This window comes from Anser anser (assembly GCF_964211835.1).
Source record: "Anser anser genome assembly, chromosome: 1".
Lineage (NCBI taxonomy): Eukaryota > Metazoa > Chordata > Aves > Anseriformes > Anatidae > Anser > Anser anser.
The window spans coordinates 117202383-117222346 of NC_139720.1; the positions used below are offsets into that span (position 1 = coordinate 117202383).

General features: G+C 40.8%; 1 protein-coding gene across 1 annotated transcript; it reads right to left on the bottom strand.

Annotated features, from left to right (window-relative positions):
• Nucleotides 1-6537: 6537 nt before the first annotated feature.
• RSPH1 (radial spoke head component 1) lies at nucleotides 6538-14780 on the bottom strand. Its single transcript, XM_083848152.1, has 9 exons — nucleotides 14623-14780; nucleotides 14353-14466; nucleotides 14129-14234; nucleotides 12747-12837; nucleotides 12409-12544; nucleotides 11566-11637; nucleotides 9055-9268; nucleotides 8500-8646; nucleotides 6538-6726 (listed from the first exon to the last, which is right to left on the bottom strand). Exons 1-9 carry the CDS (start codon nucleotides 14728-14730, stop codon nucleotides 6677-6679), a joined length of 1038 nt encoding a protein of 345 aa, XP_083704278.1. The 5' UTR covers nucleotides 14731-14780; the 3' UTR covers nucleotides 6538-6676.
• Nucleotides 14781-19964: the final 5184 nt, after the last annotated feature.

Here is a 19964-nt window from a genome sequence, read left to right on the forward strand (position 1 = left end):
AGAACAGCATGAAATATTTGAACAAGCAGAAGATTGTACTGTGGTGCATTGGAAGGAGTTAGTGAATCATTGCATTTTACAGTCCAGCTTTTTGGGGAGATCTGATACTTCTCATGAAGGATTCAGAGAGCACTTTGGGCCTTTTGATTTTAACACCATGTTTAGGACCATTCAGCAATTTCCTTGTCTATAATCACAATGCCAAAACAATTTCTCTGTGAAGATTGACAAACTTTGTGATTAGTCTTGGATTCACAGCTTTTGCTGTTTCCCCCCCTTCTTGCACCTTACCCTCCCAGTGGGTCTTGCAGCCTCCTCCTCTGCCTAAGCCCAGGTTCCCATGGAGTCTATTTGGAAAGCAAATTCCCAGCAGCCTGCTATGTTCAAAAGTGGCTTCAGCTTCTTGTGGCAGCAGCAATTTTCTATTTCCCTCTTCTCTTCCATTTCTGCAATTGGGACACTACAGACTAGTAACCCATCTGCAAGGCCATGTCTGCTGAAACAGATGTTCTCACACCTTTTTGTGATCCTGCCAATCTGTTTTCAATATTCTGACTCTTTTTACTTAATCGTCTGTATTGACCAAAGGGCGATCAACCGTCAATATCATTGTCTGCATTCAGCGGAGGCTGGCTGGTCTGCTTTTTAACATTAACTCTCAAATCTGTGTCCCCAGCTAAGCAGGAGCAGAACAGTGCAGATGACAAATTGAAAAGACACTTAAAAGCTATGAATAGATAACACCCTGGTTCTTAGGAATCTCTTGTAATGTGAAGTCAGTAGTGCTGTGTACCTGTGCAGACATGGCCTCTGCCTACTCCTTCAGAGAAAAACTGTGCAAAACCTCCAGATGGCATCTTCCTGAGCTTCCTTTTCTTTCCTTTTGGTGGGGAAACTTGGGACACAGCATCTCCTACCTCTATGGACACAGAGAATAAAAACAAGACCACGATGCTAAAAACATTCAACCTGATCCACCTGAAGATGCCTCCTTAATGGAACTACTTGTGTAATTAAGTGTTTGGAAAACAGAGGCTTAAATCTGTAGCACTCTGGTGTTTGGATACCACTGGAGGGGAAAAGTAAATAGAGATGCTACCAACATACGTATGTTTTCTAATTCACAGCAGTGATTTCTGCTGCAAATCTGTTTATGCAAATTCACTAATTCAGTTTTGACAGAACACATTTAAAATACAAGGACCTTATTTCTGTCTTTTAAAGCTCATTTGAACCTAAATTTGTTTGATGCTAAGACATCATTTCCCAGCCGTTTTGTCAGGTTTCTCTTGCCACCAGTAGGCTTGAAAGCTGAATAAAGAATATGCAGAATGGAAACTACATGCAATATAAACTATTATCAAGTACCAGCTTGTTCATAATAAGCTTGCCCAAGCATCAGTCTTTACAAAAAAAAAAAAAAAATAGCAAGCTGGATGTACTTAAGAAATGGGGTCCCACAAAACTTGTGTCAGAAGGTAATTTACTCTGCGCTGTGGTGTTCAGCTGAACATCATCCGGTACGCCACCATACTTGAGGATGGTGCAGAAACTGTTTAGCGTATGAGAGTAGCTGTTATTTTAGAAAACTCTAAAGAGTCATTTGTGGAAACACCTCTGCCAGTGAAAATCTCTGTGATTGTGTGGGTTGGCAAATGAATCACAAGCAATTGCTCTCCTTCATGAATGGAGCCACACTGTGTATGCCGGATGGAAGAATAAGGAATGAGCCTGCAAATCTCTTTTACAGCTTTGCTTCCCATTTTATATACACAATAAAATTTTAGACTCTGCAGTCATCTGTGCTGAAATGCAAAACACCTCCTTCCTTTATAATAGTTTCACTATTCACTTGCCCACATGGCTCAGCAGTGATCCGTGCAGAGATCTTCATATCCACGCCACACATGGTGAGGCATTCTCAACTTAGAATAACACTGATATTTTTGACCTTAGTTGATAATGGTATTAATTATCTCAGGCATAGCAGTGTGCTAATGTGGCTACAACTCTGTGACCCTTAGCTATTACCTGCAAAGCACTGGGCTGTGCTTGGTGAATATAAGAGCACGGCAACATGTGCAATGCATTCCTTTACAAAGACTAGCCATTTACTGCTCCATCTCTTAGGGAAACATGTTACAGATAAACTCTTTGCTGAGCCTACTGTCTGAACAAGGCAAGTTTTCAAAGACCCTTTCAAGAGTACATGGCCTTTTGGGATGTATATGTATGGAAGCTGTTGCAGCCTTTCAATACTTAAAAGGGGGCTTATAAGAAAGATCCCTAACATGTGACTTCTGACATTATTTCTCATTTGGTAAAAGTCTCCAGGCTGAACATGTTTGAAAAGTACACAGCCAGTTAATAAATAAATAAATAAATAAATAAATAAATAAATAAATAAATAAAAATATTTGCGTTCAAAATGGAAGGGGAAAAAAAAGACTTCCTAGAAAAGAGGAAAGATGTGCACTTGTGTTCCACTGCATGTGAAGGCTTTTTAAGAGAGAAAAGACCTATATATTGCAAGGTTTTCCTCCTGCAGCCTCACAAACATAAAGAAAGCAAGGATTCATAAAATTAGGCAAAAGGGATGTTTCCTACAACTTGCATGCATAGATCATAGCGCTCTGGAAAATGGCTTAAATTCCCTTAGGATGATGTGGATGAAAGAGGAAAAATGCAACAGCTCAAACAGGTCTTTTTTCCCTTATCATCTGTAAATGTAAAATAGACATCTCTCTGAGGGTTTTTAAAACATTTGCACTTTCAGGTGGAAGTAGATATGCATGGATTTATCAAGAACTTGAGAACCCCAGGTACTTTCTTTAGCTGCAATGAACTATCTTGACCAGCTTCCTTGCTCACTGTGGAAAGAGTCCCATCTCTGGGGAAGATGTAGCTCTGCAAGACAACTATGACAGAGTTTTCTGATGGTTTTTCTAAGATATGTGGAGCACAGATATTCTAAGCACCACCTTTTCATAAATAGCTTTGGATTTGGGAGAGCACTTTTAACCTAAAACTCACATTGGCTTACGTGCCATTGATTTAAAGGCAAAATTTGGGCATCTAAACCAACATTAGATGCGCAGGTTAAAATGGCGTAATATTTTTAAAGAACCCTTGTGCCACCTTTGGAGAAAATTGTTCAGACACTAGAATGGTAATCTAGGGACAAAAAGCTGAAGGGAAAACTTCAAAACCTCAAGTTCAATGTCATATCCTTGCATTCGGCCTTTTTTTTTTTTTAATTCAGTAAGAGGTTTCAAATATGACTATTCTGATGCTATTTAAAAGTCTTCATTACTGAAAAGTGAAGACAGGTGGATGAGAGGGGCTTGCACACCTCAGTGCAACAGCTTTTGATGGGGGTTCCTCTCTTTCCAAGACAGTGATGAAGGAACTGCTACTCACTAATTTACAAATTATCCTTAGGGTATCTCTGTAAGTTACAGTGAAATGAATTGTCTCCTCCTACAAAAGCACCCGTGGTTTCCAAAACGAGCAAACCATCTTCTCTGGAGCAATTCCTAACACATAGAGGCTTCCGAATGTTCTTAGTTGTCCTCGATTGTATTCCAGAAAGGATGTACTTTTTGCTGCTATGCCACTGGAGGTCACTCGTGTACTAACAAACAGTACAGTACTGCATGCTGTAGAGAAAAAGGTAAATTCATAAATCAAACAAGATTCAACTCATCTTGAAGATTACCTTAAAATGAAAGTAAATCGGAAGAAATTAAAGGAATAGACATTGTCTATTAGGACAATGGAATAATATGTTGTGAGGGTATTTCCCAAATTTACAGTAGAATATGGTGAGTAAACAGCTAGTAAACTAATGATTTGTAGTTTTCTTATAAAAAGACCAACAACATTACCAAGCCAAGTTTGCTTTGATCATGCTACTGGAATAATGGAAATGCATCATTTCTTTTTGCCAAAGCACATCTCTTTGCTCACTGAAGTCACACTGGTGTGACTAGGAAAAATAAAAATAAAAAAAGGCATGTAAGATACAAAGGAAAAGATTGCCTGGAAAATTTCTCACTATGACATGTCTGATAGGAGAAAAAATATGGGAAGAAGTAATAAACTATTTTTTTCATATAATTCTTCTCCTTATCTCCACTTTCTGTTAATCCATTTTTATCACTAACTTAAACTTCTGGGTATATCTTTGCTGAAGTGAGTTGTAGAGAAAATGTTTTCCTTTTTTCCCCTAAACTAAACTTTTAGAATAGATTTTATTTCCTGAATAAAAATAAAAATAATAATTAAACAAAAAAAAAAAGTAAGCCCTGTTTCAGTAATATTGGTTCGACATCTCTTTCTGCAATCAGGCCAAAGCCAGTTATTTCACTTCAAAAGCAAACTGCTGCAGGCTGGCAGCTCTCTACCTCAGGCTCCAGACCCATCAGCAGTCATACCAATATTCTCACAAGTATGAGGAAGAAAATTAAAGTCACAAAGATGCATCTAGTAACAATTAAGGTATTGTTTGCACATTATCAGGAAAACAATGTTTCAGAGCAGCTTCTTTCATCTGCAGAAGAGGAAAAATACATCTACTGCATATAGTGCTTGTACAATATTTTGTGCAGCTCCGCCTTGCTCTGGCCTTTTGACTTACTATATATATAATGACATTTGATTCTGGCAGCTTCCAGAAGGCTTCTTCAGCTGATACCTCCTGCTAGCTGCCTCCTGATTGACAGGTTCTTGATTTAAAAGGAGCCGCATGTTCATAGCTAGCTGCCTGCCCATAAGGGATTGCTGGGTGTTTGTCTTTTTCTTGCTGCGCGGGGATGCTTATTCAGCTGGGAGATGGGAATGCAGCAAACAGAACTTGTGTGGGTGCTGGGGGAAGGCAGAAACTTTCCTGCAAACAGTGTGGGGCTGTGCAACATCAGTGTTGATGAGCTTCTGGGCCTGATCTCCAGCACCAGTGGGGAAAGTACCGTTGGCACATCCGTGGTGTCAGTCTAGACCTGGCTTTGGCAGCGGGATGTTGTGTCCAGGTCTTGAGTTGATGTCTCTTGATGGGGCTGTAGGTAATGAGTTACTCCCCTGTGGGAGGTGTGTCCTGGTCCAGCTGAATTACCTGAGGGAGGAGGTGTGCAGACTGTGAATCACTGGGGATGGGAAAATGGGACATCAGCAGGGTCCCTGAAGAGGCATGAGCATAAGCTGTGAGGTGGGGGCATGGTTAGGGGCTGCACTGGATGAAGCAATCAATAACCTAGAGGGGACAGAGTTGATTCTCATCAGGTTTGCAGACAGAACTAAACCAGGGGGTGCAGCTGGTATCTCTGAGAGCAAGGCTGCATTTCAGACGGACCTAGACATGTTAGCAGGATGGGCCAAGAGGAATACTGAAGAAATCAACAAGTCCCGATCCTGTTCTGCACCTGGGAGGGAGCCCTGTATTGCCATGGACTGGGGACTGATGGCTGGACAGCACCTCTGCTGCAGTGGACTTGGGGACCTTGCAGACGATAGGCTAAGCAAGAGTCAGCCTTGTGTTCTGGCAGCAATCAATGACAGCAACACACCGGGTTGTACTAAAAGCACTACAGTCAGCAGAATAAAGGAAGGGACTGTTTGGCACTCATTAGACTCTGTCTGGAATACTGCATCCAGTTTTAGGTCCTGTCAGTACCAGAAGACTTGAGCAAGTCCAGCTGCAGGTCACTGAGATGATCAGGGGCTGGAACAGTCAATATGACCTGCAAGGAGAGGCTGAGGGAACTGAGCTTGTTTAGCCAGAAGAGGATGCTTTAGGGGGACATACCAGCAGCCTTCCTATATATATATATATGTATAAGGTAATAATATGTATATATGTATAAGGTAATATAAAGTCAAGGGTTGTCTTCTTTTTTAATTGAGGTACAGAGTAAGAGAATTAAGAGATGGTGGTCATAAACTGGAAAATGGGAAGTTATAACTGGATATAAGTAGAAAAAAGTATTCCTTTTGAGGATACCTAAGCTTTCAAATACATTGCTAAGAGGTTGTGCACCTTTGACCCTTAGAAGTATTCTGGACTTCACTGAAAAAAAGAAAAAAGATACTTGATCTCAATTTAAAGTTGACCCTGCTTTGAGCAGAATTTTGAATTAAAGAACTCTTGAGTTTACTTCCAAACTAAAAGATTCTACGATTGCCTTCGAGCATGTTAACTAATTCCCAAGATGGATACCATCTTCTGAACTTTGGGGCAATATTGAGGTATTCATCAGGTTTGAAAGACATCTTCCTGTGAAGAAATGAACATAGATCTTCAAAAGCAATGTACTTACCACAGGCATTAAGGGGTCTGCTCTGTTCCTGAAGGCATACAAATGTTCCATTTTAAAATTATCATGCCTAGTATTTCAAAGCTTTGATTCTGCAAATGTGTAAGAACACAACTTTATGGACCCAGAGTAATCCCATACTGAATTCAACAACTGACTGCCTGCTGTGTGGAATAAATTGGTCCTGAGACTGCACAGTCTGAGATCATAAAAGTTTCAGAGAGATATATTCCAGACAGAACAGTGACAGAAATGTTTATTCAAAATATCTTAACTAAGGTTTTTATGAATAAAAATATTTCAGATTTACCATAACAAATGATTTACTCTGATTTTTTTTGCCTGTCTTTGTTGTTGGTTGTATCCAGTTACTCTGCTTCCTTTGATTCATCCTCCTTATCCTCTAAACTAGCAATTCCTGTGGAAGCAAAGGAGAAAAAAAAAACAGGAAACTGAAATTAATAGTATAAAATACTGGAAAATAATCCTAGTAACCTAAAACATAACTCTAGGATCATGCTGTCTACCACAGTCCTCCTTCCCACTGCCTTTCACTGCCAATACTTGAACTTAACTGTTGTACATTGTTTGTCAGCTGCCAGACAGACTCAGTACACACAGACTGACTGCCAGCCAGTCCATATGTAACTCTGGAATAGCCAAAGAATGTCTCCTATGTAGAGAAGCAGCACAGAAACATGGAGTAAGGATGGAACTGCTGTCTGGAAAAAATGACAGTAACGGGACAGAGAAGGCAAACCTGCTAGAAAACAGATTTTGTTACATCTGCTCCTTACAGTTTGCGTATTTTCTTCAAATCATTTTCTTTTACTATAACTTAATCTTGCTAAATATAAAGACAGGGGAACAATGTATAGCCTAAATAATTATGGCTGTAGACTTATGCTGAAAAATATGTAAAATCCAACTCTAACTCTAGAAATAGAGCTGGAAAGACCTTCAAAAACACCTATCACGTTCCTGTGTTTTCATGCATTAGAATATGCATCTGTACTGTCTTTGAGAGAGAGACATTTGTCCTTAAAATATACCAAAAAAAAAAAAGGGGGGGGGGGGGGTACCAGAACTGCTTTATTGTAGTAGGCCAGAAAATTTGTTAGAATCAAGTTCAGTCAAAAATGACTTACTTGAGTCCAAAAGACTTTGAGACAAACCAGGCTCAACGAGCTTTTGCCAAATCCAAAGCAGAGCTATTCAGGAAACCTACTTAGATTTCTGCTGGATTTGATCCAAACCCGGGGATCCTGTAAGATATCAGTCCTACATACCGGATCAGCTAGTTGGCTAGTCTGCCCTGAAGCAGGAGGTCACCTTCAGAGGTGATGAGTGAAAAATGAGAGCAAATAAGTTACAAGAACTCTTATGCAATTTTCAAGTGAATAGTCTTTCAGATCTCTATGGGTAGGGCTTTGCTTTGATTTATTGTAAAATGGATGGATAACAAATGGAGAAATTTATCTGATGTTTTCCTGCATCAGAAGCTTGTAAATGGTAACATTTAACAAATGCAAAAAGCACTATTAGGTGGAAGCTTATCAACTAAATATGGGTAAGCATAGATGCTTCCTTTTATGTTGCTTTTTAGTAATTTTCTATAAAAATAGGCTTCTAAAAAGCCCGGTAGAAAACCTTAGATTCCAAATGCCAAACCAATTTGCTTTGTAATAGGAACAATCAACCAGACACTAACTTTTGGCTATCCGAATCATAATGCAGAACAATACCTAAGACTTGTTTCTTCAGATTTTTTTGTCTGTTTCCTGAGAACAGGAACACACAGTTCCAGTCATGACAGAAAAGTGCTGTGCTCAAATCCCTGAATTCCCCAGGGTCGAACATCTGCTCTCTCAGTTTTGTACAAAAAGAAGCTCGCAAGTGCGGTCACCTCTAAACTCAGCTCTGCAAGTGCCGTCAACTCTACATGTGCAGATAATGCCACACTGCAATATCACAAATTTGCACTGTTAAGGTACAAATTGAATTTGATTACTCAAAAACGGTTTATATCTTTAGAGGACTGGTCTCCTTACAAAAGGTAGAGCTTCCCACATTCTCTTCAGCCTTAAAATGGGCCTTCCAGCAAGAGCAGCATGTCCTCAGCTGACTGACATGCACCATTTCCAAACCTGATTGCTTATTGAAGAATGAGCATGCATGCCCCATTCTTCACCTTGGTCCTCCTGAGCATGTATGTTTTCTTCTTCCCCTCTGCTTCCCTCATCTTCCTCCTCTGCATGCTTTTCAGGGCTGAAAACTTCACTGGATACTTCACGAGGAGAAGGCTCATCATCCCTACCATCAGCGGTCTCATCAGTGACTGAAATATGAAAATTAAAAATACTGAAGAAAACTATTTTTTACAAAATTGCACTCCTTGTTTTCATTCAGCAACTAATAACTGACTGAAGTCTGCAGTCTTCACTCACATGAGAAAACCCACAACATTTTCTGGAACTGTTTATAATGAAGTTTGTATAACAGGCCATGATATAGACTAAAATGATTCACAGGCTTCCCAAGACAGTTGTTTCTTATTATGCTATGTAAGATAAAACTGACGTATATGTATTGTGCCATTTATGAACAGACTTGGTAGTTTCCAATACTGAATATATGGTAAATAATAGGGAAAAAAACATCTCACACTACTTGAAATTAAACCTGAAAAAAACGGTTTCAGGGGATAGTCAAAGCACAGAGTTTCCAGCTGTCCATCAGAACAAACCTGCATTTGTTGGCATTGTCTCCTCTCCATCTACTGCTCCTCCTGTTTCTTCCACTGCTTCACCTGCTGCTGCTGCTGCCGCCGGGGAGGCTTCACTGGGAGAAGGTGCTTTTTTCACACTGGGTGTCCAGAGTGTTAATTTAGTAATTTCTGTTGCTTTCCATTTTGGTGCAGCAAGTAATGAGGACTCCTCTTCTTCTTCCTCCTCTTTATCCTAAAAGACAACTCTTAAAATCCAGGATCTCATCTTACGGGTATTAAGGCAGTAGCTAAGATGATATGTGCTTATGTACTAAGATTTCTTTACCTGGGCTCAAAATGGCAATAAGACAGACTTTTAAAGCACTGACAGGTGGAGGAACTTCAGCAGTTGCACATCTTGGAAGAGAACAACACTTTGAACATTGATGAAGTCAGTTGACCAATACTAATGATCTGTGCTTTCCAGCTTTCTTTCTTAAATGTAAAATTTTCTCTCTTCCTCAAAATAAGTGGCCGTGAGGGGTATATTAACTATGTCTCCCCTTCTATGCCTGTCTATAGCATAGCAGTGGCAAATTAAGACATGATGCTCTGCCTGGTAGATGCTCCACTGTCGATCTCATACAGGAACAGAGTGGTAAAACAGCTCTTTCTGACTTTGTCTTTGATTATGGAAGACCTTGGAATGGATTTGGGAAGCAGTAAGTTACTGCACAAAGCTTATGGTTTTGAACTTTGAAGATAAAATTTTTCAGTTAAAAAAAAAAAAAAAGCTTTATTTTATCAAAATCTGAAGGAGCATTAGTAATAAAATCATTACCTGCATTGCAAGCTAACTTCCCTTAAAATGTTCTTTATTTTAAATGGGCCTTGATTTGTAATTACTTCAATGAAAGCAAAAGGCAAAATTTAATCTTACTTCAGTGACAGCACTGTTCCTTGCTCTACATAGTCACTACAGTATTCATATGAGAAGAGATGACTTTTCCTGGGAGTAATGATTTTCAGAAGTTGGATGCTTAACCTTAGGTTCTTAAATTCATATTTAAACTCCCACACTAACGGCCTAGTATTCCAAAATCAGGACATCCAACAATTCCCTATCATCTGGGAATTTTATATACACATCACTTTAGATACTCATGCCAGCTGTTGCCAGGCACCTAAATACAAATCTGATGCTTGATTAGAGGCTCTGTTGCTTTTAGCCAAAAAAGCAAAGCAGTCTCTGTGTTTTGCAAATCTCTATCACTAATGATAAGATCTTTTTTATTATTTTGTCCTGTCTTAGGAATATTTTTACATTGTTTTACCTAGTATTTAAAAAAATAACGATTTTGAAAATATTTAACTAGGACTTAGAGAATGGTATTTATGTACAGCTACATTTAGTGGTGGAAATACAGGAACAGGTGTCATTACAGCTGTCAGAACAAGTTGGCCAAAGAAAGCACCTGGAACAGAATCAGGGCTGCATATACTGCAGAATATGTATTTCTGCTAATCACTCACTGCTCTTCCACCCACCAGAAAAGAAGGATTATGTCTCCTCCAGAGGCATAGTGTATCCAGCAGTACTTCCCAAAAAGCATCATTTCTACCACAGGAATATCATTCTGGTTCTTAAAGCTAATAGCCAAGCACTACTGATATAAAATTAGAGGTCCAATGTGGAGAGACAGAAAAATAAAAAGTAAATCTCACTTGGAAAAGGTAAAATATACACAACAGAAGAAACCTGAAACATAGTGAGATTGATTATGTTATAAAACAATTGTCGCATTAGAGAATTTTTTTAAGTATGTAATGGGAACTAATGTGTCAGACAACAGAGGTAGAAAACTCTGAGGTAAAATGTGGCATATTTTCTTGAAATCAAAACGGTAATATTATTTCTTACTTCTGTAGCTATTTAGCATCATTTTAGTCAGAAAGACTTAAGAAGGTTCACGCTTGAAGGAGAAGGATAAGGAGGCCCTGATACCAGTTGCTCCCTATGATTAGTAGCTGTGAATACTAAGTTTCCAACAGGACCTGGACAATGATGGGAGATGTTTCCAAAACGAGAATCTTCTGGAAATTACCTTTTGCAGACACAGCATCAAGCAATTCAGAAATATAACAAGAAATAATTTCCATTGTTTTCTGGTGTGCAGAACAAAGTGGAATACAGGTTAAATGTACAGACAGATATTTCGGTTCTTTCGTGGTCTGAAACCACAGAAACCTAAAAATTTTGGGGTAGGTCCTGACTCTTCCAAGGTTTAAGCAAAAAGCATTTCTGTCTGCAAGCAAGGCAAAAATCACACCTTTTAGTTGTCAAAGTTTGTACAGTAGAGAAGCTAAAGAAAAATGTAAAATGAAACCTTATTTAATACTAAAGAAAGCATAAATTTCCACCTTTTTTGACTGGTTAGATCTAAGATACTTTAACATCAGTATCTGTAAGGCATTTTATTGATTACTCAGCAGTATATTCAATTTACTGAGTTCTCTGATATTCAGTGTAACTTTCATTATTTCATTTACCTCTGCTGACTGAATGTATTCACCATGCTGTTCACATCCAATATCAAAGACATATTTTCCACGACCTACAGGCTGCACAGAGAGATACAAAAAGGTCAACAGAACTATAAAGTCTGTAAATTCTAAGCATATAAATGTAAAATATGCTTTACTACAAAATTCACATAATAGTCAATAACAATATTGTACAAGGACAAGAGAGACATGGGCATACTAGAAAAAGTCCAACACAAGGCCACCAAGATGAACAAGGGACTGGAGCGCCTCTCCTGTGAGAAAAGGCTGAGAGAGCTGGGACTGTACAGGCTCGAAAAGAGGCGGCTCAAGGGGATTTCTTCAATATCTATAAATACCTGAAGAGAGGGTGCAAAGGCTCTTTTCAGTAGTGCCCGGTGCCAGGACAAGAGGCAACGGACACAAACCAGAGCACAGGAGGCTCTGTCTAAATATCAGGAAAAACTTCTTTACTGTGAGTGTGCCAAGCACTGGCACAGGCTGCCCAGAGAGCTGTGGAGTCTCCTCCCTGGAGATCTTCAAAAGCCACCTGGGCATGGCCCTGGGCAGCCTGCTTTGGGTGGCCCTGCTTGGGCAGGGAGATGGACCAGATGACCTCCCTTCCCACCTTAGCCGTTCTGTGATTCTGTAATACTGTTTAAAAGCAAAGTTGCAGAAACTTGGCTTCCTGATCTGCAGATCAATTCTGTTTCATCTGCTACATGTATGGTACAAGAAATACTACACATGAACAGGAGCCTACCTTGTCATTTTAAATGCAAACAGATGATATTAAGACAATTCTACGCTAACTGTTCAAATGACTAGAGAATTTTCCAGCACACTTACATTTCCATTCAAAAACTTGCCCCTAAATCTGTGGTTTAGGTGAATAAGTTCAGCTTCTCCTTCCTGGATTCCATTTACCCAACCACCAACATACTTAGATCCAGTGTCTTTATACACATATGTACCTTGTCCATGCCTAAGGAGAAAAAAAAAATAATCTTGCTTTATATTACCAAATAAAAAGAATGTAGGATGTTGTTATATGTAAGGTATTAAGGCTTAATACCAACGTCATCCAGTAACACTTGATTTGCTGCAGTCATCTACACTTTGAAAATAACCATCATATTGTAATGCTACTGGGTGACTTGAAACATCACTGTAAGAATGAAACAAACCTATTGTGGTTAAACCATTCTCCAGCGTAGGTGTCTCCATTTGCATAGGTATATTCTCCATAGCCATGTCTCTGGTCATTCACCCAGCTTCCTTTAATGAGAACACATCAAAACTAGAGTGAGATGTGGTATATTTCATTGTGTTATAGTGGCCAGTTTATAATAAAGTTATCATACATGAGTTTAGCTAATTTTTAAGTGAGTGGAGAATGCACCTTATTAACGAAGGAAAAGAAAGCTATGCCAGCATACTGATTGGCTACTAAAAAACAAAAACAAACAAAAAAACAAAGACTACTTCCTCCCACTAAACACAAAAAATCTCAAATGAAAGGGAAACATATGTCTATTAAACTCTAGGCATATCTAATTTGTCTATCAACCAAAATAGATTAAATCAAAGAAGTACTGGTACTCTCTGGCAGAGAAAAGTTTAATTTATCATGTATCTGACAAATGGGTGAGAACCCCGACAGACAATGAGAAGAGCCATCAGTAGATGTAACAGAGTAGACAACAGCTCCACATGCAAGATTATCCAATAACTTTCCACCTTTTGATCTGGATATGTGTGTAAGAACAATTCTCATTTAGGGACAAAAAAATTTCTGATGTTCACACTTGAGATGGTTTTGTTCCTCTATTCAGATACTGTCTTCTTTGCTCTTTGCGGCCAAGGAAAGACTTCCCCATATACAGAATTTCCAGGTTCTGCTATCTGTCTTGGAAGTTCTGCCTTGTGGTTCCCTGCTCATTTACCTCCACTGCCTTCATTTTGTTGCCCCAGTTGCTGTTTCTTAAGGAACAATAATAAAATCAATACAAGGAGGGTGATTTGAAAACACAGGCCTGTGGGCTTTGTCATGTCAGCTAGACCTGTCTTGGCTTAAGATCTACTCTGCTGTATACTGTTTCAGGCTTCAGGTGTTCCGCTGGAAGAAGAGAAACTGTGTAAGTTTTCAACTTCTTCAAACTACAGTGGCATCCAAATCCTACGGTAAGCGCTCTGATCAGTTGATTGTTTTTTAAGGGTGGACCTAATAAAGTCTGCAGTGAACATACTCTAGTTCTAATCATCATACAGAAATAAGTAGTTATAATCTTTCTTGTGCAGACCCAGGAACTGGACTCAATGAGTGACAAGAACAAACTGCTACTAAATACCACGCTTCTCACAATAATCCACATAAATCCCCATAAATAAATTAAAAAACCAACACACTGTTCTCAGAGCTTGTTAAAAAAGGGATAAAAGGCAAATGTTGCATAGCAAATTTATCTTCTTAAAATAATACACTCTTCACCATCTCCTAGTATTATGGGGGCTCCAGAAATGTGCCTTTCAGTTACGGAAATCCTTGCAACTGCATTCTGTGTTTTACCTTCATATTTTGATCCATCTGGATAAAAGAAAACACCATGGCCATGCTTTTTGTTTTGAAGATACTGTCCAATGTAGTAAGCACCATTTTTAAATCTGTAGGTCCCCTGAAACATATATGGTATAGATAAAATACTTGTCAGTTCTCACTTTTGTTTCAATAGTGACCAGACTAACAGTACTGTGGAAACGTGAGGCAAACACTGCCTTCTGCCTCTGTCCTACCTGTCCATTTCTCAAACTGTGTTCATATTCACCATCGTACGTATCACCATTGGGTAGCTGTGCTTTCCCGCGTCCATGTCGTTCACCTGCTGAATTGCGCTCACCATCATACTCCTAAAGAAATGCGATGAAAAACGGTTTGAGAGGGACAGACCTGCCACCACACACCGTTCAACACCCCGTGACCGGCGCCCTTCGCCCTTTTCTTTCCCTGCTGGCCCTCCCGCCCTGTTCCGAGGCACCGCTCCCCGCCACGGCGCCCCGCCGGACCCCCAAATCGGCCTCGGTCTCCTCGGCCTCGGTGTCCTCGGTGTCCTCGGTCTCGGTCTCCTCGGACTCGGTATCCTCAGTCTCCTCCTCGGAGCTCAGGTCCGACATCTTGCGGCCGCGGCGCCGCCGTCACCCTGGCAACGTCGGGGCGGTGCGGAGGGAGGGAAGCGCTCCGCCGCCATATTGCTGCCGTGGCAACGGGCGGGGGCGCGCGCGCTGCTGTCCCGGGTGCTGAGGGGCGGCGGGGCAGGGCCCGTGGGGCCGGGGATTGCTGCGTTAATAAACGATTAGTCTGCGATTCTCTGTTTTGTGCTTCTTTCGTTTACCTGGGTGGGCTGGGTTTCCCTGTTTTTGTGATTCTTCCGTTTACCTAAGGGTTGTGAAAGCGGCTGGTGAGCTGAGACCTCCGAGTATTCGGAGGGTTCCCAGTAGTTCAGCAGGTTTAGCCTGTAAACATTTAGATTTTAAAGTCATTCCTTCACCTACACCTCTTTTTTTTTTTTTTTTTTCCTGTAAGGTTTAATGTCGTTCAGAAACTCCAAGTCCATGGATCTTATCTTTTCATTATTGTCTTACAGTTTTCACCCTTTAAAAGCAGACTTTACCCGTGCAGGGTGGTGAATCCCACTGTCAACACACTTCTTTGGGTGAAGCCCAAAGCCTTCAGCCCCAGGATCCAAAATCCCTCAGGATCTCAGCAGCCAGCTTGGCAGGACGCTTTGGCCGGCACAGTGAGACAAAGGACCTCGGTGTGCTGGGTCATTTGTGGGCTGCCCATGGCGCTGCTGGTGATGGTCAGGCTCTGCATTTCAGGGCACTCGGGACAAACTCCCTCTTCTCTTCTACCCAAAGCACAGCAGAACCGACTGGATGGCTTCCCATACCAATATAATTACAGCTAAATGAACGTAGGGAGGCAAGAAGAGGGCTCTCCTTTCTCAAAAGGCCAAGGAGTAGCAGGGAGTGGCTCGCAAGGAAGAGGAGGGGGTTGGTACACCATGGCCACCGAAGTTCCTTGGCTAAAGGGAGTTTCTTGTCACTCCATCATGGCTAGTGCCCACTTCCTGCAGCTGCCAAGGACAGGTTGCTTTGCTAAATACAAGGGGTACTTCACTTCTCTGCCAAGTGACAGTGCTTTCTGCCTGCTCCACAGTGCTTGCAGGAGCCTGGTGGGACTGGGGGACTGCCAGTGATAGCAGGGCCCCTTCACCGGGTGACCTCCTGAGGTCCCTCCCAACCTCAGCCATCCCGGGATTCTGTGGCACAGGCAAACCACCTCACTGTCATTTTGCGAGGCAATTTAATGGCTAAGGTTTCACAACAGGAGCCACGCAAGGGTGTGCATGGTGAAAAGCAGCTAGCTAGCCAAGCACTGTGCAGAGGTGGAGAGGTGTCTGAGGTAGGCAGCAAAAGGAGTGGCAGGTGGTTGGCAAATGTGTTGGAGGTCACTTTATAATGTAGGTCAAAGATTTACCACCCAAAACAGAAGAAAAACAGGATCTCTATACAAAGATATGCCGTATATCCAGGTCATTTTGTTGGTTTTACAGGTAAGAATCTAAAGAGCCAATATCAAGGTGTGTCACTTTTGTAGCATGTACATCTTGTTTTCAGCTGAGGAAAGACGAAAAAAGCATCCTGTTCTTAGCTAGTAGGAATCCAGTGAGCTCCCGAATTAGCACTCTGTCATTAATTTGAGAGTGCTTTCTGTCTGAAATATTTAAGAGCACTGAAATTAAATTTTGTTAACTGGCAGAGCATTACACAGCTATACATTTATTAACTCAAAATATTGTGTTTGTTTCTCTTTCTTCCACTTCCCCAGCATCTGACGGGGGAAGTCTGATTTGCATAATGGCTGCAGTGTTAATAAGTAACTGCAGAGTATGTAAATTACTACTCTAATTGCTTACCTCCTGCACAATTGGATATGAGTACACTTTCCTGAAGCACAGGCATTTTCTCCTTTATCACTCTTGATACCTAAGTTTCTTCTTTCACCTAAGGAAGGCTAAATGCCTTTATCTACAATCAGGTAATGTCTCTAACTACCAAAGCACTTACTTAGTCTGTGAGTGGCACATTAGTTGTAAGCAGACACTGTGACTCAGAGTTATAAGGGAAAATATTTGGGATGCATATAGAGGCGTGCCCTGTTCAACCCAATGACAGAAATAACCGGATGTGTGTTGTAGCTTCAAAGTTCACGTAGCCCAGGGGACAGCTGTAACACACACAGGAAGCAGGGACAAGCTGTCAAATAATGTCAAATAAAATAAAAAATAAAATGTCAAACTCCCCTTCACTGTCACTAAATGTTCTTGCTGGATGCATGGTTTCAGAGTCATGAAGGAGGAAAGGATCTGAGGAAAAAAACAGTTCACTTGGCTTGGGAACCAGACGGGAGCTCTTTCTTTATAATTTCTCTAGAAATGGCAGATAGCACAAGCATCTGTATTTCAGGATCACGCAGCTGACCTCAAGCACCATTTGAAGTTTTCTACAGCTAGCTGTTCTGTGAGGACAACTACAGCTTGCACAGATGCACATAATGACAAGGAGGGTATATTTTGTAGCTTCTGTTCTTCCAGCTGCATTTTGGTGTATTTCAATGTCAGATGAGAGTTAAGCTCTAAGTATGAAACTCTTGAAAGAAGGGCTACTTCCATCCTTTTTTTCTTGTTCTTTTTCCTTTTCTGTCAAAAGACTGACATAATACTGTAAATGCTCTTAAGGTCCTGCTGATCTTGGACCACTGGAGAGGGAGCCCCTGGGAAGAAAACCCCGAGGCTGCTGCTGCCAGAGATGTTTGCAAACAGGGAGAGGCAGTGACAGAGCAAAGCAAGAGGCTGAGACACAGGACTCCTGCCTATGGCAGGAGAGGACAGCCTTGGCTTTCCCTTTAACCTGCTTTGCAGTCCTCCCTTTAAATTTAGCCAGTCAGCCCCAGTGGGGAGGAATGGCCAAAATGCATGCTTAAGGCCTTGCTGTGCTCCTGCCTGTCTTTGGACTTTATTCTCTGTTAGGAGAGGGGAGACTTTGGGTGGTGCAGGGACTTGGGGAGGAAAATGCTGTTGTGCCAGGCCTGGCCTCAAGGGCTCAATTTCAACATGGGCTGAGCTATGAAACCACAATGAGCGTCAGAAATGACGGTATGTGTTACTTCTGATGTGGTAAAGGCGGCATGCTCGTGGATTCATGCTGGGCGTGCTTCGTTTTTTCTGCCCGCTGGGAGCTGCCTCTCCCACCCCCTGTCCCGCCAGGCATCCTTTCCCCAGAGGCAAGAAATGTGCCGTCAGTCGGCTTTACTCCACCCATCCAGGGACATGGCTCCAGGGGCTCTTCATTTCAAATCCTGCCACCAGAACAGGGAGAGTTGAGGTGGTTTCCCTGATTCAAGGGTTCCTGTCCTCACTTTCTGTACTGGCAAATTGAGATTCTGAGGCCCATGCCTTGGGCACTACGTCACTTGGAGTTGTGCTCTGGGCTAAATTACAGCTGCACGTGACAATTTATTTCTCTTGGTAGGGGAGGGGAGGCCCAGGCAAGATTATGGCTTTTGCCAGTTATTTAAAGAACAGAAATCTGCAGGGAAATATTTTGTTATTCCATAAAATATGTTCATTTACATCCTTCTCCTTTGAAAAGCCAAAACCACAGTTTGGTATACGGCATGGTCAGTATCATCTACTTGCAGAGTGTAACCTGGAGTTGTCGGAAAAACTTAATGAAATCAGCTTTCTTCCTCCTGAAACTGCAATATAAAGCAGGTTGACTTTATCAGCCTTTCAGAGGAAAATTGTGAGATTAGGGAATTAAAATAATATCTTAAGGGGAGTTCTTGTTTCAGAATATACATTTCAGGTCTTTTTATTATTCTGCCATATGTACTATAAGATGCAATTAAAAAATTCAAAATATTCTGAACAGAGTATTTTCTTAGGTTATGGCAGCAAAGAGTGGACAAAGTAGAATTTACTGTCATTAACTTCCATATATTTGTGGGGGTTTTTTTCACCTCCAAATCAGAATGAATCCAGATTCTGAGCTGTCAAAATCCTTTGCAAAATGGGAACTTCTCTCCATACAGCTCTGTTTTAAGCCCTTTACAGGCAAAATGAAAGCTGCTGCTTAGTTTGTTTGCATGCCAAGCAAAGATAGCCTCTTTTTGTGCTCGTAAGCAAGCCAGAAAAACAAGTAAATGACCTTTCTAGCCACTCAGTTCACAATTGCCTCCTCCCACCCAGTACAAGTAACATTGGGATATCCTGAAAGCCAGATGATAAGGAAAGAAAAGGTTGTATGAAAGCTATTGTTGAAATACTGGCAGTACTTCTTTGTGTCCTGGCTAAAGTTAACCCTTCAGCTCCCTCCTGTAAAATGGCCAAGGAAGAGCGCGCTGTTGTATTTATACCCACATTTATACTGCCTCCCATTTCTCTGACCTTACTGCTAATTTTGAAGTATAGAGTACAATCTGTTCTTCAGACATATGGGAAAATTTTCAAGTTTTTTTTTTTCTTTCAGGTTTTCCTTTCCACTGAAGTGGAATTGGGATGCATACGTACCTCTGCTATTCCATTTAGGAAATTATTGCTAATATCTTTTCCCAAGCCTTTTAAGACAGTCAGCACTACTACTTCTACCAAGAAAGCAGTTGGCATTTATGAGATAAAAAATAACTTTTGGTCAAGTACAAGAATAAAGCAGTGTTAATATTAAGTTTTTCACTGCAAATGAATTTATTTATTTAAGGAAACAAACAAAAACCAACCAACCAAACAAACAAAAATGTAACCGCAAACCTAAGCTTCTTATTTATGCAGTTTATAATGACATAAAGCAGCCCAATCCTTTTTTTCCAAAACATCTGAAGTTCCAGTCTGGTAACTCAGAATGAATTCAAAAGAGAAGAATGAAATGATTGAGGTAGATGGGACTACTTTGCTGCCTGCTCATTCCTGTCAGCTCAGATACCTTTGTATTTTATCTTCTTATTCATGACTTGCAAGACAATTGATTTAGTGTAGGCTCTACTCTAGTCTGCTTTCTATTATACCGTGGTATTTGTAACTGTTCTGGTATTTGATTTCTATTTCAAAATGCCACCATCCTCCCTTCTCATATGACTACTCTGCAGTGATCCACAAGCAAAGAGAAATGAAATCTATCAGTAGCCTACCTGCCTGGTTTAATCTGCTTACTCCTCAGTAATTGTTTCTGTAGCTACTTCTTGCACTTCCGCTCAGCCCTTTGGCCAATTTAGGAAGGGTAGAAATAAGCATAAAGTAACAAAAGAAACTCTCCTGTTTCCTGGTGGAAGCAAAATAAATTCTTCAAGA